Source organism: Balearica regulorum, chromosome 3, assembly GCF_011004875.1.
Source record: "Balearica regulorum gibbericeps isolate bBalReg1 chromosome 3, bBalReg1.pri, whole genome shotgun sequence".
Lineage (NCBI taxonomy): Eukaryota > Metazoa > Chordata > Aves > Gruiformes > Gruidae > Balearica > Balearica regulorum.
Genome location: NC_046186.1, coordinates 115,954,568 through 115,972,458, shown reverse-complemented (window position 1 = coordinate 115,972,458; position 17,891 = coordinate 115,954,568). Strand labels below are relative to the sequence as shown.

The window sequence follows — 17,891 nt, the reverse complement described above, 5'->3', positions numbered from 1 at the left end:
CCATTTCACACTTGCAATCAGCTAGCTGTGTGTTTGTCTTCTGAAAAAATAATTTGGCTGTGTAGTAATGTACTTAAACTATGTGATGAGTTAAAGCGTGAAGCTGTTTATGAGTGTGTTCCCTTTTAATTCATCTGGAGCTGAATTCTTTAGTGCATTTGTGTGCTTAAGGCACAAATGTGTCAGAAACAAAACAGAGCCAAGACGAAATTGCTGTTTCTTAATGTACAGGAAAATGGAGGGGGAAGAAATTTTTTTAACTTTTTTTTTTTTTTTTTTTAAAAAAGGATTATTTATTAACCTGGATCAGCTACTAGCTGGACTTAGCGCATGGCCCTGCAGGCAACAGCAGCAGCCCAGGTAAAGGGGGTGTGCAGGGGGTGAGCATCCACAGGTGGAGCCGGAATTGCTGGCTGCCAACAAAGCCATCTCTGGGACCCCTTGCTGAAGGTGGGCTTTGCTTTTCATCCCCAAAAGCAGCCACCGTCGCCCTTGCTGTTTCCCTTGCATAGCTCTGATCCCTCGACGTCAGCCAGGAGGAGTATTTGCAAGTACAGCTCGTCTTTTCCATGCTTGTAGCGCGGCGGTTTTGCCTACCTCAGCTTGTCAATGGAGCTTTGCAGACTGGGTTTGTGGCCTTCTCGCTTTGGCCTTGCTTTTGTTCGGCTGTGGTTCCCCAAGCATTTCTTCAGCATTATGTAAGGGGGACCTGATTTGAGGCAAGACGCTGGTGAAAAGCAAGTTATTTTCCAGCCAGCTTGGTTCCCCCCACCTTGCTTTTGCAGCCCAGCCGTGCCAAGAGCGGAGCCGGCATGGGGGAGGCAGGAATGAGGTTGCAGGGGTTATGTTAGCACTGTATGAAACCGCAGCCCAGTGATACAACTTGACTTGATGCATCCTCAGCCTCAGTGCTGCTGAGAGCCAGTGGAGCAGAGAGGGGCTCTTGCCGTCCCCTGTTTCACCACCACGGCTGACCCTGCGCTGAGCCAGCCGGGGGAAGTGAACCAAAAACTAGCCCTATAAAAGAAAGTGAATACTTTTCCGGTGGTTTAGCTTCTTGAGCCAGCTTGCTGTAGGGCTGGAGAAACAGAAGTGCTGGCTTAAGGGAAACTGTAGGAGTGATCAGCTAAGTGGGCTGCAAAAAACTTGCACCACCCCACTAATACTCATCGTGCCGACTTGCTGTGTACCCGCCAGCTGCGGATGCACAGCCTCCTGCAAGGCAGCTTCACCGCGGGCCTTTGCCATGTTTGTGCCAGTGGTACAAATAAGGTGGTTCTTGCACTTGTGGCTGAACCTGGCTTAGTATTTATGGTAATTTCCTCCTTCGTGTTGCTACTGCCAAATTCATGCTTCAATTGAGACAAGAAGGAGACGACAGGATAGCTGATGCAGTGTCGATGGGGATGTGTTACAGCCAAATATTACACTTTTACCTTGAAAATATTACTCTAGTTTTCCATTAGATTCCTTCTTTAATCCATGCTATGCAGTTAGCCTTTGAAGCGTATAGTTCTTTTTCAGCTGCATGGTGCTTGAAAAGTCAGCAAAGACAGAAAATGGCCTTTTCTATTATTTTAATATACAACCTAAAGAAGTCGCTTTCAGCAAGCAGCTATACTTGTAAGCTACAATCCCTCTGGCTGCTGCGTCCGAACAAAATGCTCTGTCTCAGGGTGCTCAGGGGTGGAGGCACCAGGGATGCCGGCCGGATTTGGGGTGTCTCACCCAGCCCCAGGCGCTGCCTCTGAAGGTGATGAACGGAGTGGACCCCGTGCAGGGTGTAAACACTGTTGGAAAGAGGCAGCCTTGGCCGGGGACAGAGCAATGATTGACAACTTCCCACGCCACTGCGGAGAGGATTAGAGAATTGTCGCCTGGCGCACAACCCAGCAGCGCTGGTGGGGCTAGAGGGATGCAGGTCTGGAGCGAGTGGGCAAAGCCGTGCTCAGCGCCGGCATCCCAGCCCCTGCAGAATTTCAACGGGGGGAAGCATTTGGCTCCTGGTGCCGAGAGCTGGAGCATCCATCTTGGCAATGATAGGAAGGGGCTGAGTCAGAACCACGGGGCAAATGACTACGTTTCCCTCCATTGGGAGGGAGGCTGTCATTTCCATGGGCTGTTTAAACACTGGCAAATCTGGTGTGAATCTGTTGTCTTGTGTAACAGGTAGAAAAGAAAAAAAAACAAAACAAAACACAGAGAATTCAAGCTGCTTGGAGTCTGCACCTGAGTTTTGCTAGTCTAACTATAATTTGGTTGCATACTCTCAAATGTGTTTTTTGTTTTGTTTGGGGTTTCTTTTTTTGGAGAGTTTGGAAAGGAAAAGGAGGAGTTTGGTAAAGCAAAGCAATGAAACGTGCTTTTACATGAAGCTTCAAGAATGATTTTCCTTTAAAGTGGCAGGCTCCCCCTGTTCATCCCTTTAAAGCAAAAAAAAAACCACAACAAAACAACCTTCTGACTGGTGTTCCCTCCACCCCCAGGCATGTGTTTGGTAGTAACTGAGGACGAACAACAGAATACAAGAGTCCAAGGAACTTAAAATGGACCTCTGCCCAGTGCAGAAATGCATTCTAAACAACTGCATCTAAATAGCCCAGTTTCCTTTTTCCTTCCCTCACCTGCCTAATGTGTTTTGCCAAGGGTCTGCTCGCCCTGTATCTTGTAAATATTTTACGAAAATTAAATCAGAAGTGATTATAGGAAGCAGTTCATCTGTCTCTGGTTCTGTCTGCAAAAGGAGAAGGAAAGGCAGAAGTACCATTGCATTTTTAAGCAGAGCCTGACGTATTTGCAGTGCATGTGAAGAGAGTATTTTAAAAGTTTGCATCAGCTGTTGGATTCTATTTTGGTGATGAATTCCAGCTAAAATAATGTGGATGCTCATAACTGTGTGAATAAATGACCCCTAACTGACTTCTTAAAATATCATATTCGTCTGCTGTGGGAAGTTTGCATTTAACTGTTTTTTCCCTTTCTTTTGTAACCTGGTATATTATAGGAGGAGCATGCTGCTGAATTTAGAGGCTGAAGTGTTGAATTTGTACCTAGCAAAGATATTAATGATGGATTAGGTGCATCGATTCTTTTAGCTTAGCTAACCTAATTTTCATTAGCATTTTTCTCTCTCCCCAGTCTTAGTTCCCACCCCACTTTGGAAATTTCTCTATAGAAGAGCTGAGATTCGGTGGTGAGTTATGTGGAGCCATCTGTTCCTGGCTGCACTCGGCAGCAGCGCAGCCTCTCGCCATACCCTGTGTACGTCCAGTGCTTAACACCCCCATGCTGGGCTTCTCTCCTTTATTTCCTAGCATCCCTACCCGTCTTCCGAAAGAAAAGCGTAGGACATGCTAAGTTCCCTGTTAGCATCTTAAAATTAGGAGCTAGCACTTGGCAAATGAGTTGCAACTATGCTGATGATAAGCAGGACAAAGATGGAAGACTTTAAAGAGGAGCTGGCACCCACCTCCCTCTCCAGACCCCCCAGCTCTACCCCCTGCTTTGCCTAGAGACCCTCCTGTGCCATCAGGGCACAACCCTCTAGAGCGGGTGGTCAGCTGCCGTCAGGGAGCTGATACGAAAATGATTTTGGGCTGGATTCCTGTGGTTCTCCACCCAAGCATGCGCACAGAGCAGGTGATGGGACTGGTGGGAGGGAGAAGCAGGGACCATCACCTCCCCATGGCAGTGTGGACCTCGGTGGCCATCTCTCATGGCCTTAGCAGAGGACAGCTGTGGTATCGTGGCTAATATTACTTGTTAGAGGAGGGAGGCTTTGCTAATCTTTGCGGAGCTGTACGAACACAAATATTGGGCAGCTGATCATCCCGACAATGCTGTAGTCTGTACTGGGATGTCATTTCCAAGGCATCAACAGATTAACGGAGCCCTTATGCAAAAAGGAAAAGCCTGCCTCTGTCCCTAGATGGTTTTAAGTAATTGGAGGGTTTAAGCAGTTCCCAGGTTTAAGTAAAAAGATCCTGCTGAAGCAATGTAGCTCATCTCAGTGTGGAGAAATCCAATTAGGCCACAGCAAGGAGGAGTTAAAGGAACGAAGAAGGAAATGTAGGAGTCCTGGTAAGGAGAGGCTCTCCAGATTGATGAGGCCACAAGCGCCTCGTGGCTGGGCAGAGCCATCCCATGCTCACCGCTGCACTGTGGGATTGCTGTGCTGCCAGGGGAGCAGCACCAGTAACTGGGGCTTGTGGTTTGGGGTTTTTTCCCTTAAAACATTCTGGTTTTCCCTTATAAGCACCTGATGCAAAGATTTTTCCTTCCATTGAAGCAGTATGCTAGCCCAGTGGTGCAGTAAGGGCAAGGCAAGGGGTATCACGTGGGAAGGAAATACAGTGTGGACCCGCTCGCAGCCTCTGGTCTTAGGCTAAATTCAAGTAAAATGGGGTACTATCTTCAATTCTCCTCCGACTCTTGCAGGCATTTCTCTTTGTATCTGTTCAAATGCCTGCTTTTGCAGAGATGTGTCTGATGCCTTATATCACTGGCAAGTAGCGAAGCAGGAAAATCTCACTGAGGTTTCCCCCTTAGCACATCTGAGCGCTTGCCATATCATTTAACTGTGTCTGATTCTCATGGATTCTTTTTACCCCTCTAAGTGAGCTGTTAAGCCACATCTGCAGTCCATGCAGAACTGACCGATGATGCCAGGAGCAGGTTTAGCATTGGCTTAATGGACATGATCTTGTGCACTGAATCCTTGTAAATGTTCCTTAAGTTTTGCTGACTTAAGACAGCACAGCCACCAGCATCTTTCTGGCACTAAAAGCTGTAACCACAAAACTTAAAAAGGTAGCAGTAAAACTAGCTAGCTTTCTGCACTTTATATTGGTATTTGTGTAAGGGGTGACTAGGAAACAGTCCAAACGTTTGAGAAGTTATAGTCCTGTTCTGGTTTTAGAAAAATCTGAATCCATGCTTATTGTAATGGTTGTGTACAGCCAATTTGTCTTTGAACTGTACTGGAATATGATCTAACGTGAAGTTTTTCTTCAGGCTCTCTGCTAGGGAATAGGACTAGATTCAGCTCCAGTAGTCCTAAGTGGATGAGAGTGTCAATACGTTTCCAAAATGTATGGAAGCGGTTTTCTTCAATACAATTTCTGTCTTGTCTTCAGTGATAGAAAAAAAACCAGAAATTTGACAAAAGCATTTTCTTCCATGGCTTTATCTTGCCATGACAAATTAAAAGCTTGTGCTCGGGAGAGAGGAGTCTCAAAAGATTTTTCACACTGAACCTTTTTCTTAATACTTAGATAATCTAAGCCCCCTTTGGTGTGAGCTGTCCTGAGTATACAGAGTGCGCTTGGAGGTGGATGGAAAATGTCAACTGTTTCCTTTTCTGATTTCCTTGAATAGAGAGGAAAAAGTGTTTTGAGACAAAAATTAGGATTTTTTGCTCTTCCTTTCTCTGTGAAATTCAAAAGTGCTATATCTCTATAGGCTTAAAAAAAAAGAGGGGAAAGGAAGGACTTGTTCTGGCAAGATTAAGCTGAGGGAGTTCTGGGAGACTATATTTTATCTTCATTTCTTTGGAGAGGTGGAAGTTTCTTTGCCATGCATCCGAAATAGCTCTGAGACTTCCTCTTTGTGGAGTTCATAAACAGCGGAGGCTCTGCAGATAAACTTCAGATTGGCGCTTAGCTCAGTATTGCTCGCTTACTGTACTATTTTGACGACTTTATCATTTTTCCCTTCTGTATTGATAGCACAGCTGTGTTTTCCCTTATTCCAGCAAACGAAAAGGGCCAAGCAATGTAGCTGGCTTGTGCTGGGGCTCCCAAGGGATCGCACCTGGGCAGAGCACACAAACAAAGGGCTGCCTGCGGGGAGCTCGTGGCGCAGGTCTCAGATGGAGGTGGTCAGGCTGCAGGGAGGATGCAGCTTGCGGGCTGTCACTTTTCCAGGCTCACCCTCAAGCCATGAATTGATGAGGGAGGTAGGTTTCTTGTCCTGGGGACAGCAGGGATGTCTTTTCAGGTGATGATGCGGTCCTCTTTAAGATGTCCAGGCTTCTCAAAGCAAACACAGGAGCTGCTGTGAACAGCTTTGGCTGTTGCAGAAGGCTGCCTTGGTAACAATGAGACCTTGAGCGCTCACCAAGTTTTGCATTTCCATGCTGTGTGTTGACAGTGCCCCTCAGATACAGGTGATGCAGTGAGCGGGCTTGCACGGCACTGGGAGATGAGCAAAGCGGAGCGTGGCAGTAGAGAGCGGGTCGGCTTGTAGAGGGCTTGTGCTTTGCAAAGGCCAGGCTGGCACGGGCTGTTGATTCCTTTAGGACCATTACTTGCAAAACTACTTGTTCAACATCATACTTCTATTCCCCCTTGTCCTCTCCACCTCATGTAACCATTAAAATCCTAGAGGGGAAGAAACTCCATCTTGTCTTGCTTGACCCACAATTATTTTTGACAGCAACCTTGCGAATGCTTTAGCTGGCTGAGAGCACTTCTGGAAGTTACATGTGACAGAGCTTCATAGTTTCCCTCCGGCAACTGATTTCTGACAAGCTGCCGCAGATTGTATTGCTTCATAATTTTGAGATGAATCTTCCTTCTTTTTCGTAGTCACCCTTGGATGTTGCATCACATGGGGCGAGGCTATTCTGTAAAACCATTAGAGACAAGGTGATCAGTCCAGTTCAGGAGCAGAAGGCGGCTTCTTCTTCTCATTGGTTTTTGAGATAGATGCTTATCTCAGAATATTACTTAGGCACCTGATTAGCCTGCTGTTCTTGTGTAACAAATCCATTTCAATGAGAAGTAAACTGCAGTAAATGATTAACATAATCTTCTTTACTAATGACTAGGGTTTTTTAATTTAATGAGTCACTTCTGAAAGTCTGAGGGGGAAACAGGGACACTACTTGTTTTTTTTTAATGATCACAGTGCAATTATTTGCATGTAGAAGCACAGTGTTGTTTCTCAAACCAGCCATATCAAACATGCGGTACGTGTGCTTGCTCAGATATGTACAGCTCACTTGCAAAGGGAAATGTATAGCATGGGTTTTATAAAATTACTATTATGGTCATGATTAATGATTTTGTTATCCAAGCAGTGAAACCACAAGACTTCGTGACCGCCATAGCAATTGCAAAGCTCTAGTACGTGCGGCACAAATTTCTCTAATTGAGCATTTGAGGGCGTGTTGAAACAGAGTTTCTTACCGGACTCCGTGTTCCAGCAACTTTAGTTTTGGGTTCATTTCTCTTATGTGGCTACTGGGCGTGTTTTCAGTAGTTTCCCCTCAAAAACAAATACTGGAGCTGGATTGGTTTCAACAGACATTAGAGGAAGATGGTGTTTCTCTGACAGACCAGTGGCTCAGTGGTGTGGGATGTGTTTTTCCGTCAGTGGAATAGCCTGGCTCTGGTGAGCACATCCTTTCTAGATGTATTCCTGTAGGCGAGTGTGTTGTATTTGGGTGACCTGCAACAAACCTCTCATGTCTTTCCACTCTGCCATCCTCCCCAAAATTTTCAGTGCTGTGCTGGTGGCAGAAAATCCCAGCCAAGAGTCAGTCTTGTCATGGGGGACTGAAGTTGCTCCCTGCTTCCATCACTGACAAAGTCTTGCCATCATTTGTTCATAGTGACACTTGGCTGAAGACAGGAGTGCCTTTTCTTTGAGAACGTGCCTCAGTTTTGCCAGTCACCAAGTCCAGGTTCAGTCCCAGTGAAGTGGTACTGAGAAAATAGTAGGCTTTTGAGGGCCTGAGCATCATGCCCTTGATCCTCAGTCACATATTTTCTCCTGAGGGTTTCCATATGGGTGCTTGAACCACGTTTTAACTGTGGGTGCTGTCAGAAGTACTTCCTTCTCTTTTAACCTCATCTGAGCCTGTTCCAGTAAATGCTATGCATCCTTCTCTTCTGAAGGATACCAGAATAATAATTACATCCAATCCTCATTCCCCATGTGACTCATGGTTCTGTAGTATCCATTCCCATCTTCATGGTCCCTTCCATCATCTCTTTTCCAGGCTGGAGAGATCCAGGCTATTTTGTTAGCTGCTGTTGAGAATCTTTGATTGTCCTGACCTCTGTGGGCTTGCCATGGTGGGAATACCCTTATTGACACAGGGTGGAGGGGAGGCCAGAACCGCAGACAGGTTGGGGAAGCACTGCAGATACATGCTATGCCTTGGTAATGATCTTTACTGCTACTGCCTTTTTTTTTTTTTTTTTTAATCTGTTGCTGAGCCACCAAGCTGACAGTGCCACAGGGCTGCCTGTTCTAACCCCAAGCCCTCTTTCCTGAGCAGCAATAGCTGGCTTAGAGTGCATCATTCTACATGTCAGATCATGGTGTTTCTGTCACTTTGCACTTTAGCGGTAATTTTTTTTTTTTTTTTAACATCCAGTCTCTCAGCATTATGACATTCTTAAGAAAGTTTTCAGGGTCAGCTTTCATTTTTATTCTCCTGAATAGCTTAAGTTTCATCAGAAAGCTGTGTCATCTTACAGTTCACCTCCTCTTCAGATCATTCATGAGTATGCTCACCAGCACAGGTATAGACGTGTAGGGTTCATTGGTGGCCATCTGCTTGGGAGGGGAGGTATTTTCTACCCCTTTTTCCCAGTCTTCAAACCAGTCATACCTGTGTTGAGAACCTTCTCTTCCCCTACAGAAGTTTGAAGCCTTGGTGAGGGACCTTGGTGGAAAGCAACAGTGCTTGTCCCAGCCACTGGTCAGCAAGGTAACCCCGCAGACACTGCGTTTGTCAACCAGTTGCCCTTAGCGTCACCAACCAGGAGCCAGCGTGAACTTTTTTACGGAAGAGTGAGCAGAGACCTAGTCTCGGGTAGCTTGCTTTCTCCCTTTCTGGGCACTTAGAGTGTTTGTGTTGGCACGCTGCCCCTCTAATCTGAGGACACTGAACATGGAAATGCAGCAATTTTTAATAAGGTGAAAGCGGAGGCCAGAGCCGCAGCCTCTGTGGTATGCTGCAAACAGGTTTTGTAGCCATGTCAACACATGTGGAGGAGAGGCTCAGTTGCCCTGCCAGGTCTGAAGGAGAATAAGGTGTGGAGGAAAGCAAGGGTAGATAAGAATCAGGCAAGATAAAAATCACTACAGCCTCTTTTCCAATTGCCTATTGCAGAAATACGGCCTTCCCCGAGAGGCAGCAAATAGCATGCTGCTTGGAGGGCTGGTTATAGCTCCCAGCTGCCCCGCTGAGATTATCTAGCAGTTATATCCAGTTTGGGATTTTTATTTTCATCTAGGAGGGTGAGGGGGTTGCAGGCCAGTTACCTTCTCCAGTTGGGTAAGTTTCCCAGGCTTCGTTATTTTGACCATGAGCACCCACAATGGTTTGGGAGCGTATCCACGAGAGGCTTGTCCCAGCAGGGCCCGTCTACAGTTCCAGTGAAGGTGAAGGGTCTGGCACCATGTTAAGGCCCTGCCTCCTTTTTGGTTTGTGCCAGTCAAAGTTTAACTTTGAGAGCATGCTGCAGACTAAGGCTGCCCAGACTATGGGGTGTGTGCCTTTCTGTTGTTCTGAGAAGCTTAAATTACAGCTCGGTATCTGGGTCTGCACCGCATATAGCGCTACAAAAAGGTACTGGTACGAGGTGGCTGTTGTAACTAAATCCTAACTCTTCTCAGGTTTTCCAAATAGGTTGGAAGCTTAATGTTATTACAAAGCACTTGCTTGTAGAAGCTGTTCATTTTCTTTTGAAGTATCCCCAAAATGTGCCTATAACTTTAGGTCCTACAACATCTAGCACAAGAAATAGCTTTGAAGGGTTTAAACACCAGATTTGAAGTGCCTTTGTCTACTAAGTTATGAAGAGGACTGGGCTGATGAAATCACTTTTTAAAAAGAGCCAGAATATGAGTGTGGTTACATTGAAGAGGTGTTCTTAACTATCTTAAGAGTTGTTCTGCTTCTAGGTACTTGTCTAAAAAAACCCAACCAAAACAAACACATGCATTAAAAGTCTGTTCCTAATGGGTGGGTCAGCCATTCAGAACTCATCCTGCTTGTTGTACCTCTTGGATAACCCAGCCTGGCTTTACATCACACTGCAAACAGATCTGTATATTTGCTTTCACCAAAATAAGTTGGCAGTTCAGTGCTTTTAAGCGCTATACCAGTTAAAGAGGATCAACATATATTTTGTGTTGTAATCCTTTAAGGCATGCTCACATTTCGACATGGTCTTGCAGAGCATTGTTTTCAGAATAAACAAATATCCACAATGAGCATTCTTGTAATCTTGGAGTAAGAGATGTGTCTAGGACGATTCATGGGACAATAATATTTAGAGAGTGCATTCTTGACAAGGAGAGAAGGTTTTTCAGGTAAAACCAGTCTTCTCCCACTACCAATACAACTTTTTGCCGCTCTTGAGGTTGTATCTCTAGCTAACTGTTGTGGCAAATGGAAACCTTTCCCTGCATTCTTCGTAGCTGCAGCACAGCTTGTTAGTTGGAAAGGGATGGAGATTTTTCTTAGTTCAAATCACCAAGGTTTTAGGCACGTGCAATGTTACGGCTCTTCTAATCGTTGTGCACGGAGGCTTTTTTTCCTGTCCCTGATCTGTTAGTGCATTTAACAGCTGTCCTCTGAGTTTCCTGGTAGTATGAAAAAATCCCGCTAATCCATGAAAAGAATTAATGGACAAAATCCTGAATATCCAGATATTGTATGGAAACTATTTTAACCAAGGAAGGGCTATGGAGAGAGGATGGCTAGCGCTGCTACCCTGCTGTGTATTTTTCCAGGAGGAGAAATACATGTATTAAGAAGCTGTGGGTATTGGCCACAGCGTGTTATTGTGTGATATTTCACCCTTTCCTGATCGTTGTTGTGTAATGATGTAACTAATTAACCTCAAGAAAGTGCTCACCATAAGCCAGGAATGTATAAAAACACAAGTAACATTCATTGTATGTTAGAGATCAGTAACAGAATGGGGGGGGGGGGGGGGGGAAGGAGGCTTTGAAGGAAAGCTGATTATTCAAGTAGCGTGTGATGAACTGGAATTCAGTGAGGGTTTGGACATGGTGTAAAGGAGTTTTTGGCTTAATGGGACACCTGCAGGTTAACAAAATTGCCGGTATTTTTGTAGCCTGGGTAACTAGTGGGGTACAGCCTGGGCACACAGATGCTCACTCTGAGTCTGCCTACAGGACGTACACAATTGCATCATTTGTCGGAGTTTAACTTTGCTCTCCAGAGGTAGCTTCTAGCGTCAATGTTCATCATCCTGCAATGCCCAGTATAATAAATAACATGCCAAGTGAACACGAGTGGTGTTGGTGAATATGTCACAGATAGGCTATGGCATATTATTTTCCCACATGTGTGGTGGCAGTTTTTATGGCCTGGCAACAGATCTACTTCTTTCAAGCATTTAATGTGAAACTTTATGAAGGTGCCTGCTGTCAGGTGTTGCCAGTATTGCAGGTGTGTGCAAAGTCAGTGAGTGGCAAAACATCTCTCTCGATACCGCATGCAGTAACAGCTGAATGTATGACGATTTTTTCCCCCCCCTTTCCATTTAAAACAGAATGCTACAGATAGCTCCTCTAACTCCTCTCAAAAAAGGGAACAGCCTGTGCGAACTCTGGCTTCTCCTGCATCCTGCGAACATCGAAGAATTTGCACTCGTGGACACCTTCATGACCATTATAGCTCTGACCACTACCATCTAGAACAAGTAAGGTTTCTTCCCAGTGTTGCCACCTAAAGGGCTGTGTCTGCCATAGCTAAGACTGGTGGTTGGTTTTCTCCCCACATCCCTGAAAGATGCCCCCCTTCCTTTCTCCCCCTTTCCTTCTCAGTTAGTTATAAATGGTTTCCAATTTAAAAAAAAAAAAAAAACAAAAAAACAACAAACCAAAATCCAAACAAAACCAAACCACCAAAAATGGATTTACACTGTGATTTAATATGTTACGTTGTACCATGTGCACACAGACCACTGTGGGTCTGTGACAGTTGTACTAATTCCTGAGCCAAAGGCTGAAACTCTGCAGTGGGTCACAGTGAAGGGTGTACAAACAAGGGAAGACAAAATTGTTAAATATCAGCTTCTCGCTAAGCAAGGAGACAGTGATTGCTGATAGCAACGTGAGCTTACTTATCTTTTCTCCCTCTTCATCTCCATCCCTACTTCCACAGTCAGTACCGCGATCCTACCGGCACGTCAACTTTCCAGACGATGATGAGGAGATAGTACGCATCAATCCTCGGGAAAAGATTTGGATGACTGGATACGAGGACTATCGCCATGCCCCAGCACGAGGAAAAAACTTTGATCCTGATGACATGGACTCCTACGTACGTTTTGCCAAAAGCGAGGCCTCAAAACATGAATACACTTATCCTTACGTAGACAACTCGGACTTTGACCTGGGTGAAGATATCAAGGGTGCTGTGATAAAGACTCAACCTGTCAAATTCAAGCCCAGGCGGAAGGAAGATGGTGAGAGGTCACGGTGCGTGTACTGCAGGGACATGTTCAACCATGAGGAGAACAAACGGGGTCAATGCCAGGATGCTCCAGACCGCGTCAAGACTTGCATCCATCGAGTGAGCTGTATGTGGTGTGCAGACACTATGCTCTATCACTGTATGTCCGATCCGGAAGGAGACTATACAGATCCTTGCTCGTGTGACACCAGTGATGAAATGTTTTGCCTCCGGTGGATGGCCCTTATCGCCTTGTCTTTCATTGCTCCATGTATGTGCTGTTACTTGCCGCTTCGGGCTTGTTACCACTGTGGGGTCATGTGCAGGTGCTGTGGTGGAAAACACAAAGCTGCTGGATGACTACAGATGCATTCGAAGTGTTATGTTTTTTCCTGTAGTTCAAAGAACACATTGGTTTTGGAGCACTGAGATCACTCATTTTGATGCAGCCACTGTGCCCAACAGCATCCAGAAACCACCAGTTCGGATCGCTTTACATTCGGTTGTCTGGGGCTCACACTGCATTGATTTGCTCATCAAGTGTTCTAACTAACTAACCTACAGCATAGACTTTTGTATTATTAATCTGTAATCAAAACAGACTGTCTTGTACATGTTTATTTTATTAATTTTTTTTTCAGTTAAAATGAGTTTGAGAAAAGAACTGCTTTAAATGGTGGTGGATTGTAGAACATCTCCAGGTTGTGTCTGTCTTGCCTCCGCTTGTGCGGTACCATCGACATGTTAGCAAGCTTTGGCATTTCTAGAAACAGGGTGGTGTAGTGAATGAAATCTCACTTGGAAGATACTTTAACTTGCTGTCAAGTTATTGTGTGTGTATAGAAGGTGTGCTAGTAACAAACTTGTACCACAACACAGTATTTCTGTCACTGGTTTTCTTTGGGGTTTTTGTTCTGTTTTCCAAAGCCAAAATAGCCATCTAAGCTGCAGTTTCTCTTCTAGAGTCCATCGTCATTTCCTTCAGCAAACATCTTAAATTATTTCTCTGTTCGTAAAGCTCTGTGAACAGAAAGCAAGGCTCCATTACCATAGTCACATAACCATTGAGAATCTGGTAGTTCTCCTTACCTGTAATCATTTCAGACCACTACTTGAAAGGGAAACTTAAATTTTAGGGTTTTCTTTTTTCCCTAAATAACATTGGAAAAATAAAACTGTGTTTTCAGAGTTCTGCCCAAAAGAAGGGAACTTCTTCATTAGCTAGCCATGTAATGATCTGTGAATAAAACACTAAGGTTCCAGATGAGGAAAATTGTCGTTATGCAAAGATTTACTAACAATGCAATGTCAAAAGCACTATTATGGCAATTCTGGGGAAATGCTGCATTAAGTGGTGGATTATATGGAAAATTGTATTTGTTTGTTTATTTTCTGTATAATACATGAGCCTGAGAACATATGTGTCCACGGTAGAAACTACATTTAGCAATCTAAACAGGTATTTAAAATCAAAAGCCAGGATGTTAACCACCACTTCCATTTCCTGACCCGCGGTCCCAATCCTCCAGATGCTTACACGTGTCTCAACGTATTGCATCTGCAACCGGCATTTCTGTGAGTCTGTGTGTAGGATTAAGCATGTGAGTCTTTGCAGGAACCGGACCGAAGCGTCTCCCTGGCTTTCCCCTCCCCAGTTCACCACCCAGATTTATCAAGTGGATGCATAAGGTGCATACAGCAGGATAAGATTACTTTAATTTTTTTTTTTAATGTCATGTTGTCTTGTGTACAAGGCTTGTAATTAGCTTGGAAAAAGAGTATTTTTCTAATATATTACAAGGAATAGCCAAATAATTTTTATTAAAAAAAAAAAAAAGATTTAGCGCAGTGAGCTCTAACTAGCATAGTACAATCTGAATACTTTGAGGCAGCTAGGGATTGGCTTGTCAAAGCTGGCACTGCTGTTCCTGCCATAATTTCTTTCTGCAGTAAATTGCCAGTGGGCGCATGTCCTTTCCCTCCCTCTATTGCACATTGACATCAGTCTTAAAAGAGAGGAATTTTTTTTTTCATTAATTTGCCAAATAAACCTAAAAGGAACGCTTGCCATTCTTTCTTGGTGGAATGTCCCAACGGTTCCTCTGAGAGTTAATCACAGCTTTTTAGTCAACCATGAATTAAGTATGCAATGTGCTTATACACTATAGAGTTTGGTAGGCTTAATTCGTAGCAGTTGCTGGGGATTTTTTCGGTTGGGAAAAAAAAAAGAATGATAGTGGAAAAGGGATGGAGTGTTACACTCTGGGTGATGTGTCTGGGTTTGTTGAATGAAATATAAATATTTTGTGCCTAATAGCAGTTGACAAATCTCTCAATGGTGTCTAGTAAACATCAAGCCAGCCTCGAGGAAAAAAAAAAATTAATGGAACAACCTTTTCCTTTCATTTCTGTTCTCAAAGTTGTTTCATGTAAACAAACATCTGTAAGATCTTCTCTCTATAAAGCACAACACTACAAAAAGATCTTACAGCTTTTTGTCCGGTCTTGAAGTGCCCCTATTTATTTAAGTAAAGTAGACATACTCCAACCCTTTCTGTATGTCTGGAAATAAAAGTTTAGAAAAAAAAATCCCTCTTTTTTTTATTTTTTTTTCTTCCCCTCCTTCTTCCCTCTTCTCTTGGGTTTTTTGTAATACTTGTAGATTTTGCTACGTGTGTTATTTGGTTTGTGAAGGCAGTGGTGTAAGGGCACAATGATAGAAATGGGTGTTTTTTTGTAAATATTTCTCCTTAATTTCCACACTGCTGCTGAACAGTGTGTAGCATTCTCCCAGTCAGCTTTGCAATACTGACATCAATCATTTGAGAGAAATTATTCAGATTTTATTTTTGTATCTGTGGTAACAAAACATTAACCAAATTTTTTTTTCCTGTTGTGGAAATGTTGGGTTTTTTGGTTTTTTCCAAGCTATCGCTCACGTTAACAAATTAAAGTGCCTGAAGCCTCATCATTATTGTATCTATATACTAAAAGTTAAAACCCTGTTGTATTGATTTTTATAAGCCTTTTTACCTCTGTGTAAAAAAAAAAATATATATACAAGTGTATGATGTACATTTTAGTTCTTAACTTCTTTTTTTATTGTTTCTAATATGTATGATCAGTGTAGCTATTGCTTTAAAATGTACCATGTAAATATAAATACATCATATCAAAATGACACCGTTTATTGTTATTCAGGTGGCTGGAAAACAAGGGGAAAAACTAAACAGTACTGGGAAACATGGGGCCATCGCCAGAGCTGCCTCCCCAAGGCCTTGGGTTTCTAAGGGAAAAAATGGATTTATGTTATGTTTTTCAGTGGTGAATGCTACTAGCCTCGGGCATGGGCCATACTTGCCCAAACACAGCAAGGGAGTATGAGGGTGCATGTTTTTTCGAGTGTTTTTTTAGGTGGTTTTCAGATGTTCTGCATGTTTTGGGGTTGGACGCCCCTGGGGTGGCCTGGCCTGGTTGTGCTGCGCCCCGGGAGGCCTTGGCTGCCATGACAGTGGCAGAGATCCCCCTCCTGCTCTTCTTTCTCTTCTCCCCAGGCCCTCATACCATGTGTTGCTTTGGGCTGGGCTAAAGACACCAGGGAGATCTGTTTATGTTATTTTGTTGCACCCAAGCTGTAAGGCCCCAAAGAAGAGAGGAAAGCAGAGAGAAGGGACAGCTGATGTGGCTGCCAAGCGAGGGCCACGTTGCTTTTCGGGGGCATGCGGTGGGAGTTTGCAGGAGCTGGTCAGATGCCACTGCTGCCACTGAGGAGACACACCTAGGGCGGCTGGCACTGCCATCCCCACTCGGAGAGGTTTCACGTGGAAGATGGAAGAGGAATAACCCAGTTAAAACAGATACCAGCCTGTGGCCGATTGAGGAAACTGGAGGAAAACAAGTGAGTGTATCTGAATTTTTAGTTATTTCCAATGGGAGCTAGTTAGGCCAACACCACACGCTTCTGAAAAACCTGGTTTTATTTTTCAGTAGGTGAGTGATAACACAACCAAGCTGTTGATCCTTTTTTTTTCCCCTATGTGGTGCTGCTTGTTTCGCTGCGGCATAACAAAGCTGCCTTGAGCAGTGCGTAAGAGGGGAGGCAAAGACCACAAGCGCCAAACTATACGTGTCCCTCTCAGATAAAAGGTTTGCTCCCCACTACGGCAGTGCTTTGCATCATCTGCACCCACCCAGCACACGGGGTGACGTTGCAGTTGTGTGAATAACCTTGATGGCTGAATTAGCGCTTTGCTGAGATCTGAGTCCACATTTGCTTTTTATTGGTTTATATTTGTATTCATGTATTTCCAGAAATAATATATGCTCATATAAACATAGAATTCTGTTTGCATTTGTGATACAAGTGTATATTTGTTACAAGTTAAAAAAAAAAAAAGACTTTGCAGGCCGCAGGGGAAGCACATGCACTGTGGGTTAGGTGGTGTGTTCAGGAGGACTCTTGTTGCACACAAAATCCTTTGGTCTGCATCAGTGTTCACTCTATCAGCAGCTAAGCCAAGGGCAAAGGTACTCCAGCCTATTGCTACACTTCATTATACTCTCTTGACTAATTATGGCAGGAAGACTTCAGCCATAGACTCCCTGGCCATTCAAATCCAGTTTGTCCCGCAGAATGCCTGGCTAAGCCATGTATCTTGGAGCCTGCTATGTCCTTTTGCTTTTATCTGTGAATCAAAGGGGCTGCTTATGCTTGGAGATTTCTAAACTGAACCAGTAAATGGTAAGTTTGGACCCTGGATCTGTGGAAAATGCAAACACCACCAAGATACATGGCACCACGAAAGGCAATTAATTTTCTGCAGCCTAATCAATACGGAGGTCCCAGGCTTATTCCTGCTGATCATCTGGGACAGGTACTGTCCTCGTGGCAAGATGCAGTCAAGGAGATTGAGTTTGGAGAAGACATAGATATTGTAAGCTTACAACCATATGAAACAAGGTTGAGTATTTTATGGCTTTAAAAAAATATATATTTCACTAGTAAACGTAATACAGATTGCCTTTTAGAATCATGTCCTTTCACCCAGGCTCAGTTTTAGGTGCTGGCAAATGCGGCTTGGGATTTTATAGCAAAGACTTGACACCAAATGTGCTGCTACTGTTGCTTGGGTCAGAATGGCTCTCCCGAACTTTCCTTTCCCAGCTTTGGCAGCAGGAGGGTGACGGCCCAGTTCACCCCCTGGGATGGCATCCTTGGGTTCAGACAAATGTTATCACAGTAGTCCCACTTGTGCGAACTTTTCTCCTAGTAGCTTGTGAAACTGAAGAGACAGAGGGCAAGGAGAGGATTTTCTTGGTTGTGCTTACTCAGGAAACCTGCAAATAATTCCAAGAAGCCTCTCTTCATTAACCTAGTATCAGGTCAGGAATTGCTGGGGAATGGAGAGCAACTTGTGAGGGATAACCAGTGTGGGTCTCTCCA

General features: G+C 44.2%; 1 protein-coding gene across 2 annotated transcripts in view; it reads left to right on the top strand.

Moving 5' to 3' along the window:
• SPRED2 (sprouty related EVH1 domain containing 2) overlaps window positions 1-14,679 on the top strand; it is a 65,756-nt gene extending 51,077 nt beyond the window's left edge. For both annotated transcript variants that reach the window (XM_075749712.1, XM_075749713.1), the window contains exons 5-6: window positions 11,544-11,693; window positions 12,158-14,679. In XM_075749712.1, the coding sequence (XP_075605827.1) occupies window positions 11,544-11,693; window positions 12,158-12,808 (801 nt within the window). In that variant the 3' untranslated portion in view covers window positions 12,809-14,679. The remainder of the gene's footprint in view (window positions 1-11,543; window positions 11,694-12,157) is intronic.
• Window positions 14,680-17,891: the final 3,212 nt, after the last annotated feature.